Source organism: Panthera onca, chromosome D2, assembly GCF_046562875.1.
Source record: "Panthera onca isolate mPanOnc1 chromosome D2, mPanOnc1 haplotype 2, whole genome shotgun sequence".
Lineage (NCBI taxonomy): Eukaryota > Metazoa > Chordata > Mammalia > Carnivora > Felidae > Panthera > Panthera onca.
This window is the reverse complement of record NC_138349.1, coordinates 33,511,861-33,535,232: the sequence shown is the minus strand read 5'-3', so window position 1 is coordinate 33,535,232 and position 23,372 is coordinate 33,511,861. Positions and strand designations below refer to the sequence as shown.

The 23,372-nt window shown below is 43.5% G+C and overlaps 2 protein-coding genes across 5 annotated transcripts in view; one reads left to right on the top strand and one right to left on the bottom strand.

Moving 5' to 3' along the window:
• The window catches only part of PLCE1 (phospholipase C epsilon 1), a 322,822-nt gene that overhangs the window by 294,308 nt on the left and 5,142 nt on the right, over positions 1–23,372 (top strand). For 3 of the 4 annotated variants that reach the window (XM_078434608.2, XM_060641978.3, XM_060641977.3), the window contains exons 25-32: positions 1,804–1,967; positions 3,252–3,513; positions 6,458–6,576; positions 10,867–10,995; positions 13,286–13,495; positions 17,884–18,042; positions 20,440–20,655; positions 20,993–21,186. In XM_078434608.2, coding sequence (XP_078290734.1) covers positions 1,804–1,967; positions 3,252–3,513; positions 6,458–6,576; positions 10,867–10,995; positions 13,286–13,495; positions 17,884–18,042; positions 20,440–20,655; positions 20,993–21,181 — 1,448 coding nt within the window. In that variant the 3' untranslated portion in view covers positions 21,182–21,186. Of the gene's footprint in view, positions 1–1,803; positions 1,968–3,251; positions 3,514–6,457; positions 6,577–10,866; positions 10,996–13,285; positions 13,496–15,859; positions 16,948–17,883; positions 18,043–20,439; positions 20,656–20,992; positions 21,187–23,372 lie in introns of those variants that run through there. The other variant, XM_078434609.2, reaches the window with a different exon arrangement.
• The window catches only part of NOC3L (NOC3 like DNA replication regulator), a 52,517-nt gene continuing 37,828 nt past the window's right edge, over positions 8,684–23,372 (bottom strand). The window contains exon 22 of the mRNA XM_078434610.2: positions 8,684–9,034. Within this exon, the coding sequence (XP_078290736.2) occupies positions 8,998–9,034 (37 nt within the window). The 3' untranslated portion in view covers positions 8,684–8,997. The remainder of the gene's footprint in view (positions 9,035–23,372) is intronic.

Here is a 23,372-nt window from a genome sequence, read left to right as displayed (position 1 = left end):
GAGAGGGAGAGTACGAGTGGGGGAGGGGCAGATAGAAAGGGAGACACAGAATCCCAAACAGGCTCCAGACTCTGAGCTATCAGCACAGAGCCCAACGCGGGACTCAAACTCATGAACCACTAGATCATGACCTGAGCCGAAGTTGGACACTTAACCATCTGAGCCACCCAGGTGCCCCTTGTCTCATTTATCTTTATGACACCCCCGTGAGGTATGCGTTATATGGCTCCAGCAGTTAAGACTGGGTAGTTAAGATAATATACATTATGCTGTTTGGTAGTTAAGATGGGTCAGGCTGTCTGAGTTTGAACACTAGCATTCACCACTTTCTAGCCATGTGCCTTGGGTTTTGTCGTATCTTATGCCTCAGTTTCCTCATCTCTAAAAATGAAAATACTAAAATAAGGCAATAAGCCACCTCATGGGTTATGGAGGCACTGGTGCACCCAAAGTGCTTAGAACAGGTGCTAGCTCTAATTTTGTTAGTCATATTTATCCATTTCACATTTACCAACTGCGTGGGCTAGTTTGCTTCCCTCTGTAGCCTTAGTGAATTAATCACACGGGGACTGGATGGGCCTGAGAGGAGGGGTCCAGTGTGCTAATTTTGTAGATAAGCAGGCTGAGGCCCCAGGAGCTCTCATGTGTCTAAGACATCTTCCCCCCAGAATTCCTGTACATGACCCTGGCCAGCTCCCCCCGACACAAGTAAAGGCCAACTTCTCATCGCTCCACGGTGCTTACCACACTTTTCCTTGATGTTGGTCCATGTAGCAAAGTTCACTCTGCACATGGGAGGAATCTAGCAGAGGGAACATTTGTCAGGTGTGTCTCATAAACTTTTTGCTCATTTGGGCAACTTTTATGCAGACTTGTGCCATCAGATGAGCATTTGAGTGTGTAGGGATCCGATCATTCACCAAAGACCTGTGCCAAATAAATTTTGGCCACAAAAGACTGTTGTAAAAGTTCCCAGCATTTGTGATTGAGGAGACTGTGGATATGATGTGAATCACATGTGATAATGGTTTGTTTCCTATTGAACCACCATTTTTAAAAAAGAGGTAGAGGGGCACCTGGGTGGCTCAGTCGGGTAAGCATCTGACTTCAGCTCAGGTCATGATCTCATGGTTCATAGTTCGAACCCTACATTGGGCTCTGTGCTGACAGTTCAGAACCTGGAGCCTGCTTGGGATTCCGTGTCTCTCTCTCTGCCCCTCCCCAACTCGTGCTCTGTTTCTCTGTCTCTCAAAAATAAATAAATATAAAAAATTGTTTTAATTAAAAAAAAGAGGTAGAGGCATAGCAATTTATGGGTTGAAATAGAAATTTCAAAGACAAGGTATGTTTTTCTGGCTATTCTCCTAGCCTTTCTTGTATTACTAAGATTTTATCTTATATTTGAAAAAGCAAGAATTGTTCACACAATTGTCTGCATGGCTTAGCATTGGGGATAAGACAATCCTTTTTTTTTTTTTTCTAAAGTTCAGTATAAAATGAGGTGTTCAAAGATTTTTCTGGATGGATGTTGTGAATTTTTATTTATAAGAGTTTTTAGGTGGCAGAACATGGGATGGAGCATGAGCTCCATGAAGACAGATTTCAAGTCTTGTTAGCAGCTATATCCTGGATGCATAACACTACTTGGCACAGAGTAGGTACTCAGTCAGTCTATGCAATGAATGGATGGCTATCTCTTCTTCATACTTCAGCTTAGGGGAAACTGATGCAGATTTCTTTTGAACTTTAAAGTAAATGTATAGGATGACACATGAGCCAAACAATATTGACTTTATTTTGCAGATCTCCCTTTACATTTAAATGCTGCCATGTTTGAAGCCAACGGTGGGTGTGGTTATGTTTTGAAACCCCCAGTTCTGTGGGATAAGAACTGTCCCATGTATCAGAAGTTCTCTCCCTTAGAAAGAGATCTGGACAACATGGAGCCTGCCATCTACTCCTTAACTGTAAGTATGGCCCCAGTTGTCAGAATCTAGTAAGGTCTGTAAGCCTTCATGAATATGAACTGGTTTTGAATTCAAGGCATTACAAAGGTCTCGTATCACCATTTTGTTCATGCAGATTTAGTTCCCCAAAGCATTTTTTCATCCTCTCAGGAAGCAGTGGCTATGGTTTATATACGCTGTCACCAGGCCCTCTATTTGCCAGAGTCAGTAGGTGGAGTTATGAGGTCCCTGCTTCACCTGCAAACTGATGATAGGAATTCTGTCCTCCAGGCCCCGGGAATCATAACTGTGCATGGATCCCATAAAAGTTGAGCTCCTGGTTAGAGCAGGTCATCTTACACTCTGACAAGTTCTCATAAGATCAGACAGGCATCAATATATGAAGCAACTACATATCTTTCCTCCTTACAGCTTAACCTTTATCACTCCTGGGCTTCTCCTTACTCCTTTACTCCTTTAACTACCTAATTGTCAGAACTCCACAGGCTGCCCCTAACAACTCAGCCCCAGTAGCTCATCACCCAACCTTATTCCCTGTTCTTTCACTCCCACTCAGCTGATAGAGAGACCACCACTGGATGGTGATAGGAAAGACAGAAAGGGAGAAAGTTACCTCTTCTCTCCATTATCATATTTGGTCTGACTTGCTGCAAACAAAGAATGCCAAACAGCCTCTGGTCATGACACCTCAGAGCCCTGGGAGAGCCAACTCGCAGACCTTCCACCTCCCACACGGTTTTTCTCTCTCCTGAAGACTAGGGCAGCGGCCCCTTTCTGTTTGACCATTTCAGCTGGACTCGACTATAATTCCATCTACTTACGGAAGGCTATGGATTAATTTTTAACAACATTCCCTGTGACTTGGTCCAAAACAAACTGTTGAAGAAAAAGATTTGAGGTATATCAAATATATACACCTAAAACGTTTTGAACAGAATGTTAGCAACCATTTCTCAGATTGTGTACGGTTTCCTTTCCTCCTGCCTCCTTGAGAAACTTCATCATCTTAACGGCTTGGTTTTTGAAGATCTTTGAACATTTTTACAGTTGAAAGGTTATCGTCAGGTGAATGCTGTTGACAAAATAGGCTTTCACATGACTCTAGTCATGTGATTACCTGATTACAATCACTTTTTTTTTCTTTTTAGCAACTTTGTTAACCATGTACCCCTTCCATTCCAGAATGTTCTTTGTCTTTCTTGGTGGAGGGAAGCAGTAAGGTACAGAGGTTGCTTTGTTTCTTTCGTGTCTTCAGTGACTTTGATCCTTTTTTCCTTGCCTCAGATTGTCTCTGGTCAAAACGTGTGCCCGAGTAGCAGCACAGGAAGCCCCTGTATCGAAGTCGATGTGCTGGGCATGTCCCTGGACAGCTGCCATTTCCGCACAAAGCCCATCCACCGGAACACTCTGAACCCCATGTGGAATGAACAGTTTCTCTTCCGGGTTCACTTTGAAGATCTCGTATTTCTTCGTTTTGCCGTTGTGGAAAACAACAGCTCAGCTGTAACTGCTCAGAGAATCATCCCACTCAAGGCTTTAAAACGAGGTAGAACAAAATTCTCAAAATGCTAATAATTATAATAGCTAAGTGATGGATGCCCTGGGGTTCATGATGTTCTTCTCTCTCCTTGTGTGTATGTTTGGAATTTCCATAGTTAAAATAAGAGGCATAAAGGGGGCGCCTGGGTGGCTCAGTCAGTTAAGCGTCCGGCTCTGGCTCAGGTCATGATCTCACAGTACATGAGTTCAAGCCCCACATTGGGCTCTGTGCTGACAGCTCAGAACCTGGAGCCTGCTTCAGAATCTGTCTCCCTCTCTCTCTACCCCTCCCCCACATTGCACTCTGTTCTCTCTCTCTCTCAAAAATAAATAAACATTAAAAATAATAAGAGGCATGAAGAAATGATACATATTTGAACACTGTTTGATCACATCTCAAAAGAGATTTTTACATTATCCTAAAATCAGAGGTGTTGACAACATCCCATGGAGTGTGTCCTCTCCCTCTGCTTGTGTGGGGAGGAGTGGCTGTGCTCCTATTCCTGCACACCCCTTCCCAGTAGCAGCCGCTGCACCCCTGGCGTGTTTAAAGCAAGGACTGATGTTAGGAGAGGGGCCCGGGGTTGGGAGGTGCTGCCTAGCTGGCTCAGTCAGTGACTGGCTCAGCATGTGACTCTTGATCTCAGGATCTTGAGTTCAAACCCCACATTGGGTGTAGAGCTTACTTTTAAAAAATTTTAAAGTGAAGCACCTGGGTGTCTCAGTTGGTTAAGTTGGTTGATTTTGGCTCACTGTTTGTGGGTTCGAGCCTCACGTTGGTTTCCATGCTGACAGTGCAGAGCCTGCTTGGAATATTCTCTCTCTCTCTGTCTCACTCTCAAAATAAATAAACTTAAAAAAAATTTTTTTAATAAAAAAAAGGAAAAGAAAGAAAGGAGCCTGAGAGAAGGAGGGCTGGGATGCTCTCATGGCACGTCCAGGGTTGGAAGCTGGAGGTGGGTGTTGGGGGCAGAGCAGGGCAGATGGAGAATCCTGAGTAAAGGCCAGAGCTGTTGGCCTGATGTGGTTCGGCTTTGCCAAAGCACTTGTGGAACTTCAGCTTGTTGTCCAGTGGGCATGGCTGCACCTTGCTCCTCCAACACTGATGCGTGTCAGGGTCTCCTGGGACTCGTGGTAGTGAAATGCAGATTCTGATGCGGTAGGTCTGGGGGTGCGGGGGCTTGAGAGTCTGCATTTCTAACAAGCTCCCAGGGATGCTGACCCTACCGGCCTACTTTGAGTACCAAGGTACTAGCGCCTTCTTCCACCACCACACTCAAAGCGCCGAACTCTGACTTCCACGAACACATTACAGTCTCCTGCATTTTGTTCTCTTCCTGTTTTTCTTCTCCACTGTGCAAGTAGCACATGGCCACTGCCCTAGTCAGCTCGGGTTGCTGAAACAAAACCCCACAGACTGGAGGCTTAAACGGCAGACATTTATTTTCTCACAGTTCTGGAGATGGAGGTGATGGCAGGGTTGGTTTCTCCCAAGGCCCCTCTCCTTGGCTGGCAGACAGCCACCATCTCGCTGTGTCCTCACGTGGTTGTCCCTGAGACTGTGTGCAGGCACCTGGTGTCTCTCTCTTCTTATAAGGACACCGGTCATATTGACTTAGGGCTCACCCTACTCACCCATTATGACATCATTGAAGGCCCTAACCCTCTTTAAAAGACCCATCTCCAGGGATGCCTGGGTGGCTCAATCAGTTGAGTGTCCAACTCTTGATTTCACCTCAGACCATGATCCCAGGGTCGTGGGATCAAGTCCCAAATCGGACTCTGCTGACAGCAAGGAACCTGCTTGAGATTCTCTCTGTCTCTCTCTGCCTGCCCCTCCCCCACTCACACTGTTTCTCTTTCTCTCTCTCTCTCTCTCTCTCTCTCTCTCTCTCTCTCTCAAAATAAATAAATAAATAATTTTTTTAAAAGCCCCATCTTCAGATACAGGCACATTCCAAAGTACTGAGAGTTAGAGCTTCAACATGAGAATTTGGAGAGGACACAATTCAGTTCATAACAGTTATTACAGAACTATGAGAAAGCACAGAGAAGCAAAAACGTTTCTTTTGAATTATCCATTTTCCATCTCTCCAAAATAATCACTTTTGGTATATTTCTTTTGTAGGCTTTATTTCTCTGCCCATGTACTTACATATTATATGTAATAGACATATAACATAATGTATATTTTTAATAAATAGGCTTTCTACTAATCTTAGTGTCTTGCATCTCACTGGTTTTCATTCCTAATGTATGTAGTGAGCAACTTTTTTTTTTAATTTTTTTTTGATGTTTATTTATTTTGGAGCGGGGAGGGCAGAGAGAGTGGGGGGACACAGAATCCGAAGCAGGCTCCAGGCTCTGAGCTGTCAGCACAGAGCCCAACACAGGACTCAAGCCCACAGACCGTGAGATCATGACCTGAGCCGAAGTCGGATGCTTAACCGATTGAGCCACTCAGGTGCCCCTGTAGTGAGCAACTTTTCTGTTGGTAGCTGTGCATCTTCATTAGCACTTTCACTGGCTGCACGTTATTCCACGTTATATTCGTACAAACAGTCACGCCATAACTTACTTTCCCAACTCCGTATTGTTAGAATACTGCATTGTCACTAAGAGGGAATATTTGTAAAACAGTGACTGTACATGATATCAAAATGATCAGATTTTCCTACTGTATTTTGTTTGAGTTTAAGATATTCTGCTTGAGTCTAAGTTAAAAATAGCACCTGAACAAGTTAGTTACCATAAGGTGACCCAAAACTGTCCCCAGGAGCAGCAGTCTCGATGAAAAGGTGTCTGTCTGCTGGTTGCATGCCCACTGCCACTCCCTGCCCATCGGAAGACCTGATTTCCGCCTACCATTTATTGACCTCCCTGGGTTACCTTCTTTGCAGAGCTCTGCAGTGCATGGCTAACAAGCTTTCCCCAATTCTGCATTATTCCAGGATATCGACATCTTCAGCTGCGAAATCTTCACAACGAAGTCTTGGAAATCTCTAGTTTATTCATAAACAGTAGGAGGATGGAAGAAAATTCCTCCAGCAGCACCACGCCGGCCTCTTTGGTAACTAAGTTCTATTTCACTCAGCATATTTGCAGGGATCGCTACACTGGGGATAGATAGACTTTCTTGTGGCACAGGAACCTGGTCAGTTAGAGTTATTAATTAGGTAGCAATGGAAATAATGACAACAGTAATGGCTGGCACTTGACACTTTCTAAGCACTTTACAACTATACTAATTCAGTTAATTCTGTCAGTAACTTTGTGAAATAGCTACGGTATCCTCTCCATTCCATACAGATGAGGAAGGTCAGAGCTAAGTATATCTAGGTCACACAGCTATAAACCCGTTACAGTAGTGCCAAAGCCCATACTCTTTTTTTTTTTATTTAATGTTTACTTTATTATTTTTGAAGGACAGAGTGCAAGCCAGGGAGAGGCAGAGAGAGAGGGGGACAGAGGATCCGAAGCAGGCTCCACGCTGACAGCAGCGAGCCTGATGTGGGGCTCAAACTCACGAGCCGTGAGATCATGACCAGAGCTGAAGTCGGATGCTCAACTGACTGGCCACCCAGGTGCCCCCAAAGCCCACACTCTTAATGAGTGCATTATAGGCCTGCCAGGGAGATGAACCCAAAATAATAACATGGGGAAAAGACTAATTAAGCAAAGGTTGGGGAGATGCAGAATTGGCCCTCTTGGAAATGGGAAAGGAATGCCACAGAAAGGGTCACTATTACAGAATCTGTCTCTTAACAAGTTCCCTAGGTAAGGTCCATACCATTGAAGTTTGAGGACCACTGGGCCAGTACCCACCCCAGTAATGCAAGGTTGTTTATTTAAACAAGTACCACTGCTTTAATTAACTGGTTGATTCCATTATTTGAGGTTTAGAAATTAACTTAAAATGAGGGGCATCTGGGTGGCTGAGTAGATTAAGCTTCCAACTCTTGGTTTCAGCTCAGGTCATGATCTCACAGTTCATGAGTTTGAGCCTCACATCAGGCTCTGCACTGACAGCACGAAGCCTGCTTGGGATTCTCCCTCTCCCTCTCTTTATCTGCCCCTCCCCCCTCAAAATAAATAAATAAACTTTAAAAAATACTAATAACAGGGGCGCCTGGGTGGCTCAGTCAGTTGAGCGTCCAACTTCAGCTAGGGTCATGATCTCACAGTTCATGGGTTTGGGCCCCGCATTGGGCTATGTGCTGACCGCTCAGAGCCTGGAGCCTGCTTTGGATTCTGTGTCTCCCTCTCTCTCTGCCCCTCCCCCGCTCATGCTCACTCTCTCTCTCTCAAAAAATAAACATTAAAAAAAATTGTTTAATAATAATAACAATAGAAGGGTGTCCATTGATTACCTCTTTACATGTTTAATATAACCTGTTCACCGTTGTGTCAATCTTATACTTCAACATAGTGCTAACAACCTGTGGAAAGGCACCCCGTATGCTCACAAATGGCGCTGGCTCGACCACTGCCATGGCCACCCATAATTCACCCAATTTTCTTCTCTGCTGTTCTTCCCCTCACCTCATCGGTGTCGTCTCTCTCTCCATCCTGACCTCATTTTCTCAGGTTCTCCTCCTTTTCCCTTCAGTGTGTGGCCAAAGTTGAGAACAACACTTGGCCAAGGTAGAGAGAGGTGTTGCCTCTACTTGTGCAGAGGACTGGGAAGCAGAGACAGGGCTGCCTAGGTATCGAAGGGCAAGAATCAGCTTTCACAAAGGGGAAGCAGAGCTTAGTGCCTGATTCTGGCTCAGTTTGCCTCGATACTTAATAGCACTGAAGATTCCACACATGCCATTGATGAACCATTTTTCCTCACAACACTTCTGACACCAAATGCATTGTGTATTTTCTTACACTGCTTCAACTCTGACAGCAGCTGGGTGTCCTGCCTTTCAATTTAATTCTGACAGGGTCTACCTGGAGTTAGCATCAGGTCCCAGAGTTAAGGGCTCAGTCCTATGGGACTGTCCCCACTTCAGGTGTCAGTGGCAAGTCCCAGGTTGTCACTGGTACTTCTGACTGACCAGCTATAAATTCAGGAGGTTTCCACAAACCCCTCCTCAGGTTCAGGAATTTTGTAGAATGACTCAGAGAACTCAGAAACGTGCTTTACTGTTACCAGTTTATTATAAGGACACAACGCAAGAGAAGTCAGATGGAAGAAATACATAGGGCAAAGGGGGTGTGAGGCCTCCGGCATCTCAATGTGTTCACCAACACAGAAGCTCTCGGAACCCCACCTTTTAGCGGTTTTAATGGAGCTTTATTGAAAAGGCATGATTGAGTATGTCATAGCCCACTGGTGAGTGACTCGACTCTCGGTAACGTCCCCCTCTCTGGAAGCCCCAGGTGGTGCTGAAAGTTCCCACCATCTGATCCCACCTCGGTCTTTCCAGTGAGCACCTCCCATCCTGAAGCTGTCTAGGGGCCTCCAGCCATCGGCCATCTCATAACATGCAGGGAACATTCATCACTGCAGAGGTTCCAAGGGAGATGCGTGCCAGCGACTGTGAACAAAGACCAAATATTTATTTTTTATTGTACCACACCAGGCCATCCCTGGGTCCCAGGCAGCAGCAACACGTATGTGTTCTTTGACCACTGAAGTCATCACTCTCCATTGCTCAAGCCAATAACAGAAGATCATCCTGGACTTCTCCCTCCCTCTCACTGCCCCATTTAAGACTTGATAAGTCTATCTCCTTAGTGGTTTTCAAATCCATTCATCTCTGTCCATCACTACTGCTTTGACCCTCATCCATTCGCACCTGGCTCGTGGCAGTGAGTTTCTAACTGGCCTCTCCCTCTGAGCTTGAACCCCTCTGTCTGTCTGCTTAGCCACATCTAACTAAAACCTAAATCTGATCATGTCACTCCTGTGTTAGAAACCCTTCCTTGGTTCTCCACTGCTTTCAGAGTAAAATTTATACATGGACTGGGCAGAGACTCTGGGAAAACAGTGAGCTTATGAGTCATTTAAAGGGGCAGCCACTACCCTGCTCTCAGCTCCAGCTGCTGGTTGCCATGCAGTGTGGCCTGATCTTCTGGTTTCCAAGAGAGTCAGGACATCTGGATTTGCATAACTGTTGGCAGTGATTTCAACTTCCAAAAAATACAGTGCAGGCTAAACCATATAATTGAAATGTGCATTTTATAGTATACAAATCCTATCTCAATAAAATGCATTAAATAATAGAAACACAGTGTGCAAGCAAAATAAAACAGCCAACTCCTTCCCCAAATAAAAATAAAGTACAAGTTCAACGAAACACTTAGGGCTTCGGGTCACTATTCCGCTCTCAGTGTAGCTCTTCCGGCCAGTTAGGAAGAGGCCTGCATGATTGTGCACCTGCTGGCTTCTCCAGCCACCCCCTCCACACCCCGGTCATGGAGCTTGTGGAGGCTCCCAGAATCCCCTGCTTCAGGCCACCTCCAAGCCTTTGCACACAGGCTGCATCAATATTTGGGGTGTTCTTGTTCCACTCTCCATCTTCTAAGTCACACTGGACTTCCAAGGTTTAGTTCAGATGATACCATTTTCAGGAGGTGCTCTCTGCTTTCCTCCAAACCTGGGATCTGCCCCCTCCTCTGGGTTCCCAAGGAACTTAGCATACTGCTGACAGTTGTCCATTTTCTTTTCTGATTCATTCCACTGGGTGCCCTTGAGGGCAGGGATAAGGTCCTCTTTCTGGGGTAATGTCCCAGGGCCAGACATAGTGTCCGATTCACTATCAACTCTCCATAAATGAATTTTGTATTTTGAGTGAATGAATATATCTTAATATATAAAATGCTCAAAAGTTGTGAGTTACACACCTCCCCAGCTCTTCCTAAAACAGAAATACTTTTCATATTATGCTTATCTGTGTGCCTGGGCGGAGAGTGCTCTAAGCCTGGAATAGTCTATCATCTTACCAACCAAAATTCTAACCCAAGGCCCTGAGGAGAGAGGGAACTCAATAGACACTGTTGAAGGTCAGTTCATAAGTAAGGACTAACATACACTTCAGATAATACCAGTCTCCTAATTATGATGGAAAGAGTCACTTTCCATTTATTTTAAATAAATAAATTTTAAATAAATAAATTAGTATTTTGGTGGTATGCTGCTAATATCCTCACTAGACTGTTAAGGAAGATGCACCATCGCCTCTTCAGCGACAAACAGAAGTATCAGGTTGTAAAAGAATGGTCTTCTTTTGCATTTACATGTCCCTCTACAGACTTCTAAGAACTAGTACTTGTGTACTGAATACAGCCTAGAAATAACATGAGAATGAGAATGAGAATGAGAATGAGAATGAGAATGAATGAGAAACCATGTGGTCTTCCTTGACAGATGTTTAATTCAGAAGAAAGAAAATGTTTGCAGGCTCACAGAGTCACGGTGCATGGGGTCCCAGGTCCAGAGCCCTTTACTGTTTTCTCCATAAGTGGAGGCACCAAAGCAAAGCAGCTTCTCCAACAAGTAAGTCCACTGAGGCCATGGTTGGGAGAATCCATCATCTAATATGTATGGAGGGGTGTGTGTGTGTGTGTGTGTGTGTTTGTGTGTGTGTGTGTGTGTGTGTAAATGCAGGTGTAAGCATACACACACACACAAAAGTCCATGTTGATGATCTGCCTTTTGATTATTTGTGTAATTCAACACTGAGATCCACCATAAGAATGATCTGGGAGGTCATGGTACCATTAGATAAGCTAACCTACAGAGAGAGACAGAGCATGAGCAGGGGAGGGTCAGAGAGAGAGGAAGACACAGAATCCAAATCAGGCTCCAGGCTCTGAGCTGCCAGCACAGAGCCTGATGCGGGGCTCAAACTCATAAACCATGAGATCATGACCTGAGCCAATGTCAGTCACTTAACCGACTGAGCCACCCAGGCGCCCCTAGAAAAGAATTTTTAACAAGTCTTCAAACACATAAGAAAACACTAGGCTCAAGATGGATAAGGACCAAAATGAGTGGCTTTCCAATCGTGTATTCTTTCCCTCTAAGGCTAGACACGGGCCCCATCTTTCTTCTTAATGTGGAGCTTACTAATCAGTCAGAATTTGCACACAAGCTGAATGAAGTTTGTCGTCCTAGGAGTTAGATCAAGTTTTTAGAGCATCAGGATGGACGGCGGCCAAGAAGACATTGCTTCAGCCCCTCTAGCCTTAGGCCTTTATCTGGCCTAATTGGGCAGCCCCATTGTCCCCCTTCCCCTGGCACTTGATCTTAACCCTTGAGGTCCTACCCCTCTGGTAGTGCAAAGAGGCCCGCAGGGCCTGACCCAGGAGGATGAGAGCCTGTTACCCCAAAACCTGCAGCAGCATCACTGGCCTTAGTCCCCTCATGTGGTGCCACTTCTGCTCGGGATCGCCCCCAGAGATTCCTGTGGCTTTCTGTAAGCAGGGACACCACCCCCCCCCCCCCAACCCGGGAGGACGTGTGAGAGTGAGAAAGCCAGAAACCAAGCAGCATCCGGAGGGGGCAGCTCCTCAAATGGACAGACAGCCCCATGTGTAACGTCTTTTCTCTTCACACTGGAAGCCCCACCTCGGATTGACACAGTGACCTAATATCCTTGCAGCACCGACTACAGACCAAGTGCTGGGGTGAAGGGAGCTGCATCTTCCTGAGAATCTTCTGTCCTCACCATCCTCGGTTCATTCCACTTTTCCTCCAGGCCAGATGAAGTAGTGCCAAGTGTGGACTCTAGGAGTTGCATCACTGGCGGGGGCGAGGAGAAGGGTGCTTGCCTAATCCAGACCAGATGGTGGCAACCTTCTCTGTCCCCACTTGGAGTGGAATGTGCGGTCACTAACTTATAGGAGTGTGATGGTAACTGGCATTTATTGAGTTCTCGTATGTGCCGGTGTTATGCTTTCTAACCAGTGCCTCAATCATGAAACGAAATGAGGAGGTTGTTACTCTTAACTGTTCCCATTTTATGGATGGGGAAACTGAGTCTCTAAGGGGTTAAATACCTTGTCCAACACCTCACAGCCAATAAGTATCAAAGGCAGACCTCAGACCCAGGTCTGTCTGGCTCCAGAGCCTTGTCCCAGCCACTCTGACCGCCTGGGTAAGTAACCAACAAAGAAAAACAAGCTTGTAGGCACAGTGTCAGGACTTAATTGAAAGGAGAATTCCCAGGAACTTAGATCAGATGAGATTAGAAGACAAGTATTTCTAACATGAGAAAAAGACACGGTGCTGGTAAAAGCTATGCTAGGTTCTTTGCCATTGGTCCTGTGTTACAAGATTACAGAGAGCTAAATTCATGGATTGAGAAGCATAAAGTCTGTAATTCAGTAGAAGCTCTCATTCCAGCTGTGGGAAAAATAGTTATGCTGTCTGGGGATTATGAATAAATTGTGTCGTTGCCCAGAATGAACATAAACAATCCTTCTTGGACATAAGAGAGTTCTTAGGTCTTCCAAAAAGAATTATTCAACACTGCAGAGTAAGTTTCACTTATAAATTACACATCAGACCTATGTAAACACCATGAGAATAGGTTTCTTTTGTGTGTGAGTGTGTGTGTGTTTTATTCAAGTATAGTTAACATACAGTGTTATATTAGTTTCAGGTTTCTATACAGGACTCAGTGCTCATCAGGATAAGTATAGTCTTTAATCCCTAGTTCCTATTTCACCCATTCCCCACACACCCACCCACCCACCCACCTCCCCTCTGCTAACCATCAGTTTGTTCTCTGTACAAAACTGGCTTATTTTGAATTAAAGTTTTGCCTTTGCTTTTTCTTTAGATTCTGACCACTGAACAAGACACCAAACCTATCATCACAGACTATTTTTTGATGGAAGAAAAATATTTTATATCTAAAGAAAAGAATGAATGCAGGAAACAACCATTCCAGAGAGTCATTGGTCCAGAGGAAGAGATTATGCAGATTTTAAGCAGCTGGTTTCCAGAGGAAGGATATGTTGGCAGGATTGTCTTAAAAACCCAGCAGGAAGTAAGTGTGTCTCACACCGTAACAACTCAAGGTGTGATTAACCACCTCACCACTGGCCACCTCCCTCAATTCAGAATTTATCATTGCAACCTGATTTATGTTATTCTTCTTTTTTTTTTTTATTTTTAAAAAAAAATTTTTTTTTAACGTTTTTATTCATTTTTGAGACAGAGAGAGACAGAGCATGAATGGGGGAGGGTCAGAGAGAGGGAGACACAGAATCTGAAACAGGCTCCGGGCTCTGAGCTGTCAGCACAGGGGCCCGATACGGGGCTCGAACTCACGGACCGTGAGATCGTGACCTGAGCCGAAGTCGGCGGTCAACCGACTGAGCCACCCAGGCGCCCCTATGTTATTCTTCTTAAGTAAATGGGGAGAAATGATTTTATTCTTCTGCACCTATTCAGAATGTTATCTCTAAGTTACAGAAATTCAGTCTAAAAACCATCTCTTGTAAAAGAAAGGGAGCAAGAATTCAAAGGATTCCTCATGCTTGTCATCAACTGTGGGTCCAGGCTTTGATTTATATGTGAAAAGGCATTGTCATAAGGGTCACAGGACCGTGTCATGCTAGTCCCGTTGGTATTTTACATTTGGGAATTGGTTGCCTTCTTGTTCGTGCCTGTTAAAGTTTTAGCTAATAAAAAGTTCTGTGTTTTTAGGTAGAGCAGTAGTTCTTTGAAAATATTCTGAAACTTCACACAAAGCAAAGTATTCTCAGCTTTGATCAGAGTTAGTAAGAATTTACGTTATGTTCACTAACATTCCTGTGATCATTCGCATGAAGGAAAATAATATAGCAACTTCCTGTCAGCTCTACATTGATTAGTTCCTTTTCAAGTTTGTGGATGGAGTACTGATTTTTTTTTTTTTTTTTGAATAAACTGTTAAGAGCCCACTAACTTACCGCCATTTTTTTAAATGACATAAAGTCACTGCTCCACCATAGATGTTCAGGCCTCATGATATGTCAGTAATGAGGGAGTGGAGTCAATTCAACAATTAGATTAAACAAATATTTATTGAGCACCTAATACATGCCAAGCCCTGTTCTGGGCACATGTAATAGAGCTTGGTTGGTAAAATGCCCATTGGTGACCCATGATGTTGGGACACAGTGGAGATGATAAAGAGCCAGTTTTCAGCGTCATGTGCCACTTTTTCACTCTGCACCGAACGGTGAACATGGCCTGCATCGTACTCCACAGACCTCCAACATCTGCTCTGGGAACCACAGCCACTGCCTTTCTTCCTAACCTTGCCTTAGACCATAAAAGGACACTCCAGTTAAGCAAAGAAATGTAATCGTCTCCCCAACCTCCTCTCCCTATAAGACATACACATTGCAAAGGCAGGTAATGAGCAGTTCTGATGATAATAGCTTTATGAGAAAATGTCAGAGGCCTTAGCTGGACTTTTGAAGGCTTCTTCAGTTTCTCTCTAAATTTTTCTGTATTTTTTCTCGTTGACTTGCCTCATTCTTTAGCTACAGGTAAAAAAATGTCCTCTAAGTGATAAGGTCAGCAAGCAAATTTTCAAACCATATATTTGCATAATGATTTACCGTGTTCAAAGTTCTCACTCACTACTTTTTTGAATGATCTCATGAGGTAATGGAAACCATTTCGCACATAGGAAATTGAGGTTCACAGAGGTTAAATCGTGACAAAGTGAGAAGTAGAAAGAACTCAGGTCTGTGGCTTCGAAAGTCAGTGTCCTTGCCCCATCCTGTGCTGCCAGGGCTGGTGATGAGTCAGCCTTCCTGGACCATGGCACCCAGCACTGTGGGGGCAGTGGGAGGCAGTGAGCAAGAGGGAACGTGGGCAGGCTCTTGAGTGTCTTATAGTTAGAAGGGCTGGGGAGGTTAAGAATGCCCATATGCAACTTAAGGTGTATATGAAAACAGGCTATAGAGACCTCAGGAATAAATACTTAACAAGGGCTAGTGGACGAGAAGCATTTTGAACAATAAGGGGAATGAGTTAGAAGGGAAGGCTAACAAACATGTTCTGATGGGGAGAATACAGCAAACTCTCCTGTCTGTGCCTTGGTGAAGAGATTTTTTGAAATGACTGACATGTATCTCCAAAGATAACAAATCACATTTAGTGTGTCTCGGGTGACCTGGTACATCGTGGCACACACATATTTACTGACTGAATAAATGAATTCAGCAAGTATTGAATGCAAGCAGACACTAGTATAGTTGATAGATCTGGGCTATATGTATTTCCATTTATTTCATTCTGTGGAACTAGTAAGATAAATAAGCAATTTTCCCATATATTCAGAGTCCCCAAACTGTTATCCATGACCTCTGATCTCTCCTCCTTGCCTGCCTTTTATAGTTTTCTTGTCTTCTAGGTTCTCAAGCTGTCAGGATCACATCTTCCTGTGGTCAATATGCCTTCCTATGACACCTGCTGGATTTGAAATCAGACAGACCTGGCTCTGCCACAAATTAAATGACCTTGGACAGCTCATTTAACTTCTGTAAACCTCTGTGCCCTAATTTGTAAATCTGTGATTGAAAAAGATTAACATGAGCCTCATGCCAAACATATAGACAATATGTAGAAAAATGCTTAGTAAGCTGTAAAGAACTGTAAGTGAGGACTGTTGTTCTGGTCATAACCTGTGCCTTCTAATGGGGCAGAAAACTCCCTAAAAATAAATAAGTTCTGAGAGAGGCTCTGAGGAGGTCTCTTAAAAGTAATGTTTATTGCATAGTTATTGAGATATTTTATGTGTGCATTAGAACTTTTTTGTTTTCATATTTGCTTGCTTCCTGGTTTTCAAGATACGGATTATAAATTATGTCAGATGAATTACCACCGAACCCCACTCTCAGACTGGTTAAATATATCATGGTCAACACAATGACATATTACACAGCTAAATCTCTAATAATTGACATGAAATGAACACCACAATCTTTTAAGTGGGGAGGAAAAAACAAGCTGCAGAACATTATATGAAGTACAATCTCAGTTTATGTAGTAAAAATGGACAGTAACTCTCCCCTCCCAACACCCCTAATATAACGGATGGGGTCCAAAAACATCAGTCATGAAAATTTTAGGGACCATGATTGTATGATTAATGATATGACTGGGGTGAGCCTGTGGGGCCAGAAGCTCCTGCAACCCAAGTCCTTTCTGGTCCTGGTTGCAGTTTGGCGCCACCTGGTGGCAGTTATCCATTCTGCCTCAGTATCAAAGGGGACAATTCTGGATCCTATGGCTGGCTGGTTGGAACCTCCAGGATAGTTAGTGACAACGATTCTTGGATTTTTCTTGGATTAGTTAGGACCATTTCAGTCATTTCAGTGGCTTGACCTGAGATCAGGCTAGGAGAATGCTGGAATCGAAGGACTCTCCTGCTAAATGCTCTCTTCCTGAGATGAGGTTGCCTCTTCCCCTTCAGACCTCCCCCTTGCAGAAGATAACTGTAAGCTAATAGGGCTAAAAAAAGGGGGGGGGGGCGGGGGAGCCATTTGACAATCATATTCTATCTAAATTCACGTAATTCCAGGGTTTCATAGTATATATATATATTCACATATACAAAAATATACGTGTACATTCACAGCACATGTTTAGAAGCATATATAACCTAACAACAGTGGTTTTTTTGTAGGGAATGAGATGAGACACAGAAGGGAAAAAGTTGATAATGGGGAAAGCTTGGCTTTTTATTGATCTATTTCTATACTGTTTGAAAATTTTTAATGATACATATGCCTATAGATATATCTAAATATATATTTTATATATATAGCTCCATGTGTAAAATTTGCTAAAAGCCAATTAACCTGATGACCAATTCTCATAACTATTGAGAATTTTGTCAACATTCGTTTCAGTGTGACCTACCTCCAGCCATTGGTTCCGCCTTTCCGCTGTAGTTCCTGTTCTTCCAGCCTGGCTGAATGCCAGTTTGCACATTTCATTGTTCAGATCTCCAGCATTTCTTAAATGCTCAAGGCCTGTGTAGGGCATGAACGGGCTTTCTCCTAAATGTAATTTACTGTGTTCTTACTTGACTTTTAATATTTGGCAAAATGGTGTATTGTCCTTTTCCAAATTTGTCTACAGTTGACTGGGACTCAAAATCCACTGGCAGTAGGAGCAGATCTATTGGCTTATTTTGAGCCAGGTCCTTATTAGTCTGTCAATATCAGCAGAAATACCCACATTACTTTCTTCCTCTCAGAAGATACGTGTATCCTTTAGAATAGTTTATGAAATATTAACTAGTGTATGAAATATAAAGCTAAGATATAGTTTCCACATTGCCAAGATATAGCTCACATTTTTGCTAGGTTTTTCTTTTTTACTCTACATCATCTTACCATTTACTCACACTTTTCATCTCTTTAAACACAGAACCTAGAAGAGAAAAGCATTGTTCAAGATGACAAAGAGGTGACCTTGAGCTCAGAGGAGGAGAGTTTCTTTGTTCAAGTGCACGATGTTTCTCCAGAGCAACCTCGAACGGTCATCAAAGCACCCCGTGTCAGCACCGCACAGGACGTCATTCAGCAGGTGAAACCCTCTCCCTTGCTTGCCTCAGCTCCTCAGTGTAAATCACTAGGACAAATCTGATGTCAGCCCATTTTATGAGTGAAGTTCTAGAACAATGGGGATCTGAAGAGGGAGAGTGTGCCTCTTACAGTTGGAAAATACTAGTTCATTCCTTCAGCAGACACTCACCTAGTATCTACCATGAGTCTGGCTCTCTGTGAAGTGTTGATAACAGACTGAGGTAGGAACTCCACAGAGTAGTAATTTTATTGCCCCAGACATGCCTAAGCCAATCCTAAAGACTGTCTCTCAAAGATCCTACAGAAGACATGCTGGAGGCCTTCTCTGGCCCTTTCCCTCCTCTAAGTCATACTTCTTGGTGCACATGGTTTCAGAGAACTATACTTCCTTCCTTCAAGCTTTGTAATGGTTTGTGTTTATTAAACACCCATTTGAGAAGTGGTATAGCATAATGGTTAACAGCACAGAAGACTCTAGATCAAATTACTCCAGGTTCAAACCCCAGCTCTACTTTTTAAAAAATTTTTTAAACTTATTAATTTTTAAAATTTACATCCAAATTAGTTAACATATAGCGCAGTAATGATTTCAGGAGAATTTAGTGACTCATCGCTTACATATAACACCCAGTGCTTATCCCTACAAGTGTTCTCCTTAATGCCTCTTGCCCAATTAGCCCATTCCCCCACCCACAACCCTTCCAGTAACCCTTGGTTTGTTCTCCATATTTACGAGTCTCTTACGTTTTGTCCCCCTCCTTGTTTTTATATGATTTTTGCTTCCCTTCCCTTATGTTCATCTGTTTTGTCTCTTGAAGTCCTCATGAGTGAAGTCATGTATCTGTCTTTCTCTAATTTCGCTGAGCATAATATCCTCTAGTTCCATCCATGTTGTTGCAAATGGCAAGATTTCATTCTTTTTGATTGCCAGGTAATATTCCATACAAGTATTCCATTGTATACACACACACACACCACAACACAACACACACATACACACACACACACACACACACACACCCCACATCTTCTTTATCCATTCATTCATCAATGGACATTTGGGCTCTTTCTGTATTTTTGCTATTGTTGATAGTGCTGCTCTACACATTGGGGTGTATGTGCCCCTGTGAAACAGCACTCTGGTATCCTTTGGATAAATACCCGGTAATGCAGTTGACCCCAGCTCTAGTTCTTAGTGCCTCAGCTACAGTAGTGTGCTGGTAAACTGGCTCTCTTAAGGAAAAACAAAAAAGCTCCAACTGATTGTTTGTGTTTGCCAGTTTCTGTTGTGTGGATGCTCCCACCATGTCTGATTTCACTGGCCCGTTCCAGTTGGCTCCAGCACACTGTTTACCATGTGCTAAGTTACTACATAGATAACGTGGAGATAGTATAATAGTACTTTCCACCCAGAGTTGTTGTGATAGTGAAGTCAGTAAGTATCGGTAATGTGTATAATGCTCAGCACATGGCAAACACTATAGTGTTATTTGCTATTGTTGCATGATTATGTGGTTAATATTTGCCTCCTTAATAGAGTTTGAACTCCAAGAAAGCCCAGACATATGGGCGTTTTTTTTGTTCATCTTTATCTCTCCAAAGGATAGTACTGTATCTGGGACACAGGAAGCCTTCACTAAACATTTGATGACTAAATAAACATGTAAGCGAAAGATGATCTCGTACTAAATGAGAAGTGAGGCCAGGTAAATAACTAAAATGCCTTCAACATCCAAGACACTGAGATGAAGAAGCAGCCTGGTGGGACAGAAAGGCTCCTGAAGGTCAAGATTCTGTCTCTCATTGTCTGTGTGACCTTCATGTCTATGAGCTTTGGTGCATGTAGAAAATCCAGTGAAAGTCCTTATTCTACCACTTATTAGTTGTGCATCCTTTGGAATCTGTTTAACCTTCATACATTTAAGCTTCCTTGTCTGAAAATGGGGTAATACCTAAATCATGGTCTGTTGTGAAGCTTTATCAGGTAATGCAAGAAAGCACGTTACAAGCTATAAGTACACAGATGTAAAATGAGGAATGATATGAGGCCATCTGAAAGATCCCTTCCTTCTCTAAACGTCTGTGACATTTTCCCCACCTTCAAGTCTCATTCAGAATGAATGCAAGTGTTGGAGATACTGTGTCTGTATTCAGTTGACTGTAATTTTTTTTTAATGTTTATTTATTTTTGAGAGAGAGAGACAGTGCGAGCAGGGGAAGGGCAGAGGGAGAGGGAGACACAGAACCTGAAGCAGGCTCCAGGCTCTGAGCTGTCAGCACAGAGCCCGACGCGGGGCTCGAACTCATGGACCGTGAGATCATGACCTGAGCTGAAGTCAGACGCTTAACCAGCTGAGCCACCCAGGCGCCCCTCAGTTGACTATAATTTATCTTTCAGACCTTATGCAAAGCAAAGTATTCCTACAGCATCCTGAGCAATCCCAACCCAAGTGACTATGTGCTTTTGGAAGAGGTGGTAAAAGACACGACCAAGAAGTCTTCCACCCCAAAGTCCTCCCAGCGGGTCCTTTTGGATCAGGAGTGTGTGTTTCAAGCCCAAAGCAAGTGGAAAGGGGCAGGAAAATTCATCCTTAAGCTAAAGGAGCAGGTGCAGGTAAAGTTCAAAGTTCTTTTGCTCTCTTCACAAAGTATTTGCTATTCACAGCTCCACGGTAATCAAATTTGGGAGCTCGTGAAATCTTGAAGAAAGTTCCTGAGCCAAGGGATATAGTTGGGAGAAAATCATTTGGCTTCATTTTCACTATGTGAAAAGAAAGGTAGTGCCTGCCACCCCTCCACGGGTAAGCAGTCCTGAAAGGGGTGTCCCTCAGCACTTCTTCCCAAAGCTCTACTTACTGGAGAGGAAGAGGAAAGGGTTCTATGATAGCATGTCATGTGACTGAGGATCCCGGCTTTAACATACCAATGGAAGGTTCTCTTTTTCCCCACAGGCATCCCGAGAAGACAAAAGGAAAGGCATTTCTTTTGCAAGTGAATTTAAGAAGTTCACCAAGTCAACTAAACAACCCCGAGGACTCGCATCACCTTCTCAGGTCTTGGCCTCAGAAGGTGTCCAAAACAAGGAGGAGAAACCTATGGGCAGCTTGTCCTCCGGTGACACCATGGAGTATCGACAATAACCAAGGTTGGCACGTTTTACCCGGGTAGACTTGAATCATCACATTATTCTGAAACGGGGACCAACTACTGTGTAAGGCCCAGTAGGAGGATGTCCCCTGAAGGCAGATAGGAATGGTACCTAAAAACAAGAAAAGACCTCTGCAGATTTATGTATAACATTTATAACTTTAGACTGCTGGGTTTGTAGATGGCCAAACGAAGGCCCCGAGAGGACAACCCACTTGCCCGACCTACTACATCAGCCTTATTTCATCAGACATAGAACTGCCTTAATTATTGCTCACGGTCCTGGACATTCTCAAAGGACTTCTGTGGGTCATTCAGCTCTTATTCCTTTGGATTTCTAGTTTCAGGTCCGTTTCAAGGTTTGATTTAGCCTCAACAACCTCACCTTGGTCTGCCTCAATTAAAACATTAAAAACCTGGCATCCAGGATGCGATGGTTAAAAAGAAAGCAAAATAACATAACAGCCTCTGTCTTGAAACTGCAGTAAATTAAGCCTTTGGTTGCCCGCCCACTGCGTGGCATTTACAGAGTAAACTTAGTTCTATCTTAAAACAAATTACCGGGGCGCCTGGGTGGCTCGGTCGGTTAAGCGTCCGACTTCGGCTCAGGTCGTGATCTCATGGTCCATGAGTTCGAGCCCCGCATCAGGCTCTGTGCTGACCGCTCAGAGCCTGGAGCCTGTTTCAGATTCTGTGTCTCCCTCTCTCTCTGCCCCTCCCCTGTTCATGCTCTGTCTCTCTCTGTCTCAAAAATAAATAAACGTTAAAAAAAAAAACCAAAAAAACAAATTACCGTATATGGAACCCAAATTAAAAAAAAAAAAAAAACTTGAGGAAACCAGATTTTTTTTTTCACTTAGTTTGTTAATGAACCCAGGGATTAAAGCCCAGTTTTTACCTGTGTCACTGTAGTTGTAAAATTAATGAGACCGACGGCATAGTGAAGGCATTGCTGCTTATACTGTAGAGGTTGATCGTCTGTCTTTATCACAATTAGGAATTTCTTATATTAAATTGGAGCTCACAATTAAAGACTTTATTGATACCTTTTGACAGGACCTAATTTGATTTATAATAGCACAAAAGAAGGCTCAATACACTGAGCCCGTATTTCCACATTTAAGAAGCTCTTAAAATAACCAGTGCCCCACACAACGCCATGCAAAGCTCTTCCAAAACAGTCAGGGCCAAACACAGGGAACACCCTCCTTCAGAATATCTGCGTATTCAGCTATTCTGAGGTTTGTTTAGGTTCTGTATGGAAAGGATCATCAGAAGGAACTCTCAGAACTACAGCAGCAAATCCCCATCAAATAGCATCGGACAATAGTAAATACACATAGAACGGCAAAGCCCTGACCTATGCCAGACCGAGAATGTTCAACACTCATTTTCTGTTGAGATACATCTGGAATCCCAATTTTTAAAAGTTCCAGAGGTGGGTGCCTGGGCAACTCAGTTGATTAAGCGGCTGACTCTTGATTTCAGCTCAGGTCATGATCTCATGGTTCATGAAATCAAGCCCCACGTCAGACTCTGCATTGACAACACAGAGCCTGCTTGGGATTCTCTCTCTCCCTCTCTCTGCATCTCCCCTGCTCATGCACTCATAAAAAAAATTTTTTTTAAAGTTCCAGGGGCCTCTGGCTGCCACAGTTGGTGAAGCGCCCGACTCTTGATCTTGGGGCCGTGAGTTTGAGCCCCACGTTAGGCACAGAGATTACAATTAATCGATCAACACATACATATATACATTAAAAGTTCCAGACTCACTTTCTTTTTTGCCCCAGGACACTGAGACAATAGTGCCTTCTCCAAAAGCCAAGTGAGCTTTAGGACTAAGCATCAATGTTGAGCCTCCACAGCTGTTCAGAAGATGGCTTACCTTGGTAGTGGGTCTGTGAGCATGACACTAAGGACAGTAATTAAATCCCAAAATATTGTTTTCCATGTCAAGAACTTAGCATCAAATAAATCATAGATGTGATGTTATACACACCCCTTAGATTATAACCTCCACAGTGACAGTGGAATTATGCTCTGCACAATGGAGCCCTCACTGTGCCACAAGATTACAAGAAGTACATCAGAATATAGCTCCACTGGAAATCTGACTTAAAAAGAATAAGCTTGTTATAATGAGCATTATTAGGAGTAGGGGTGAGGGGTGATTTAGAGGTATGC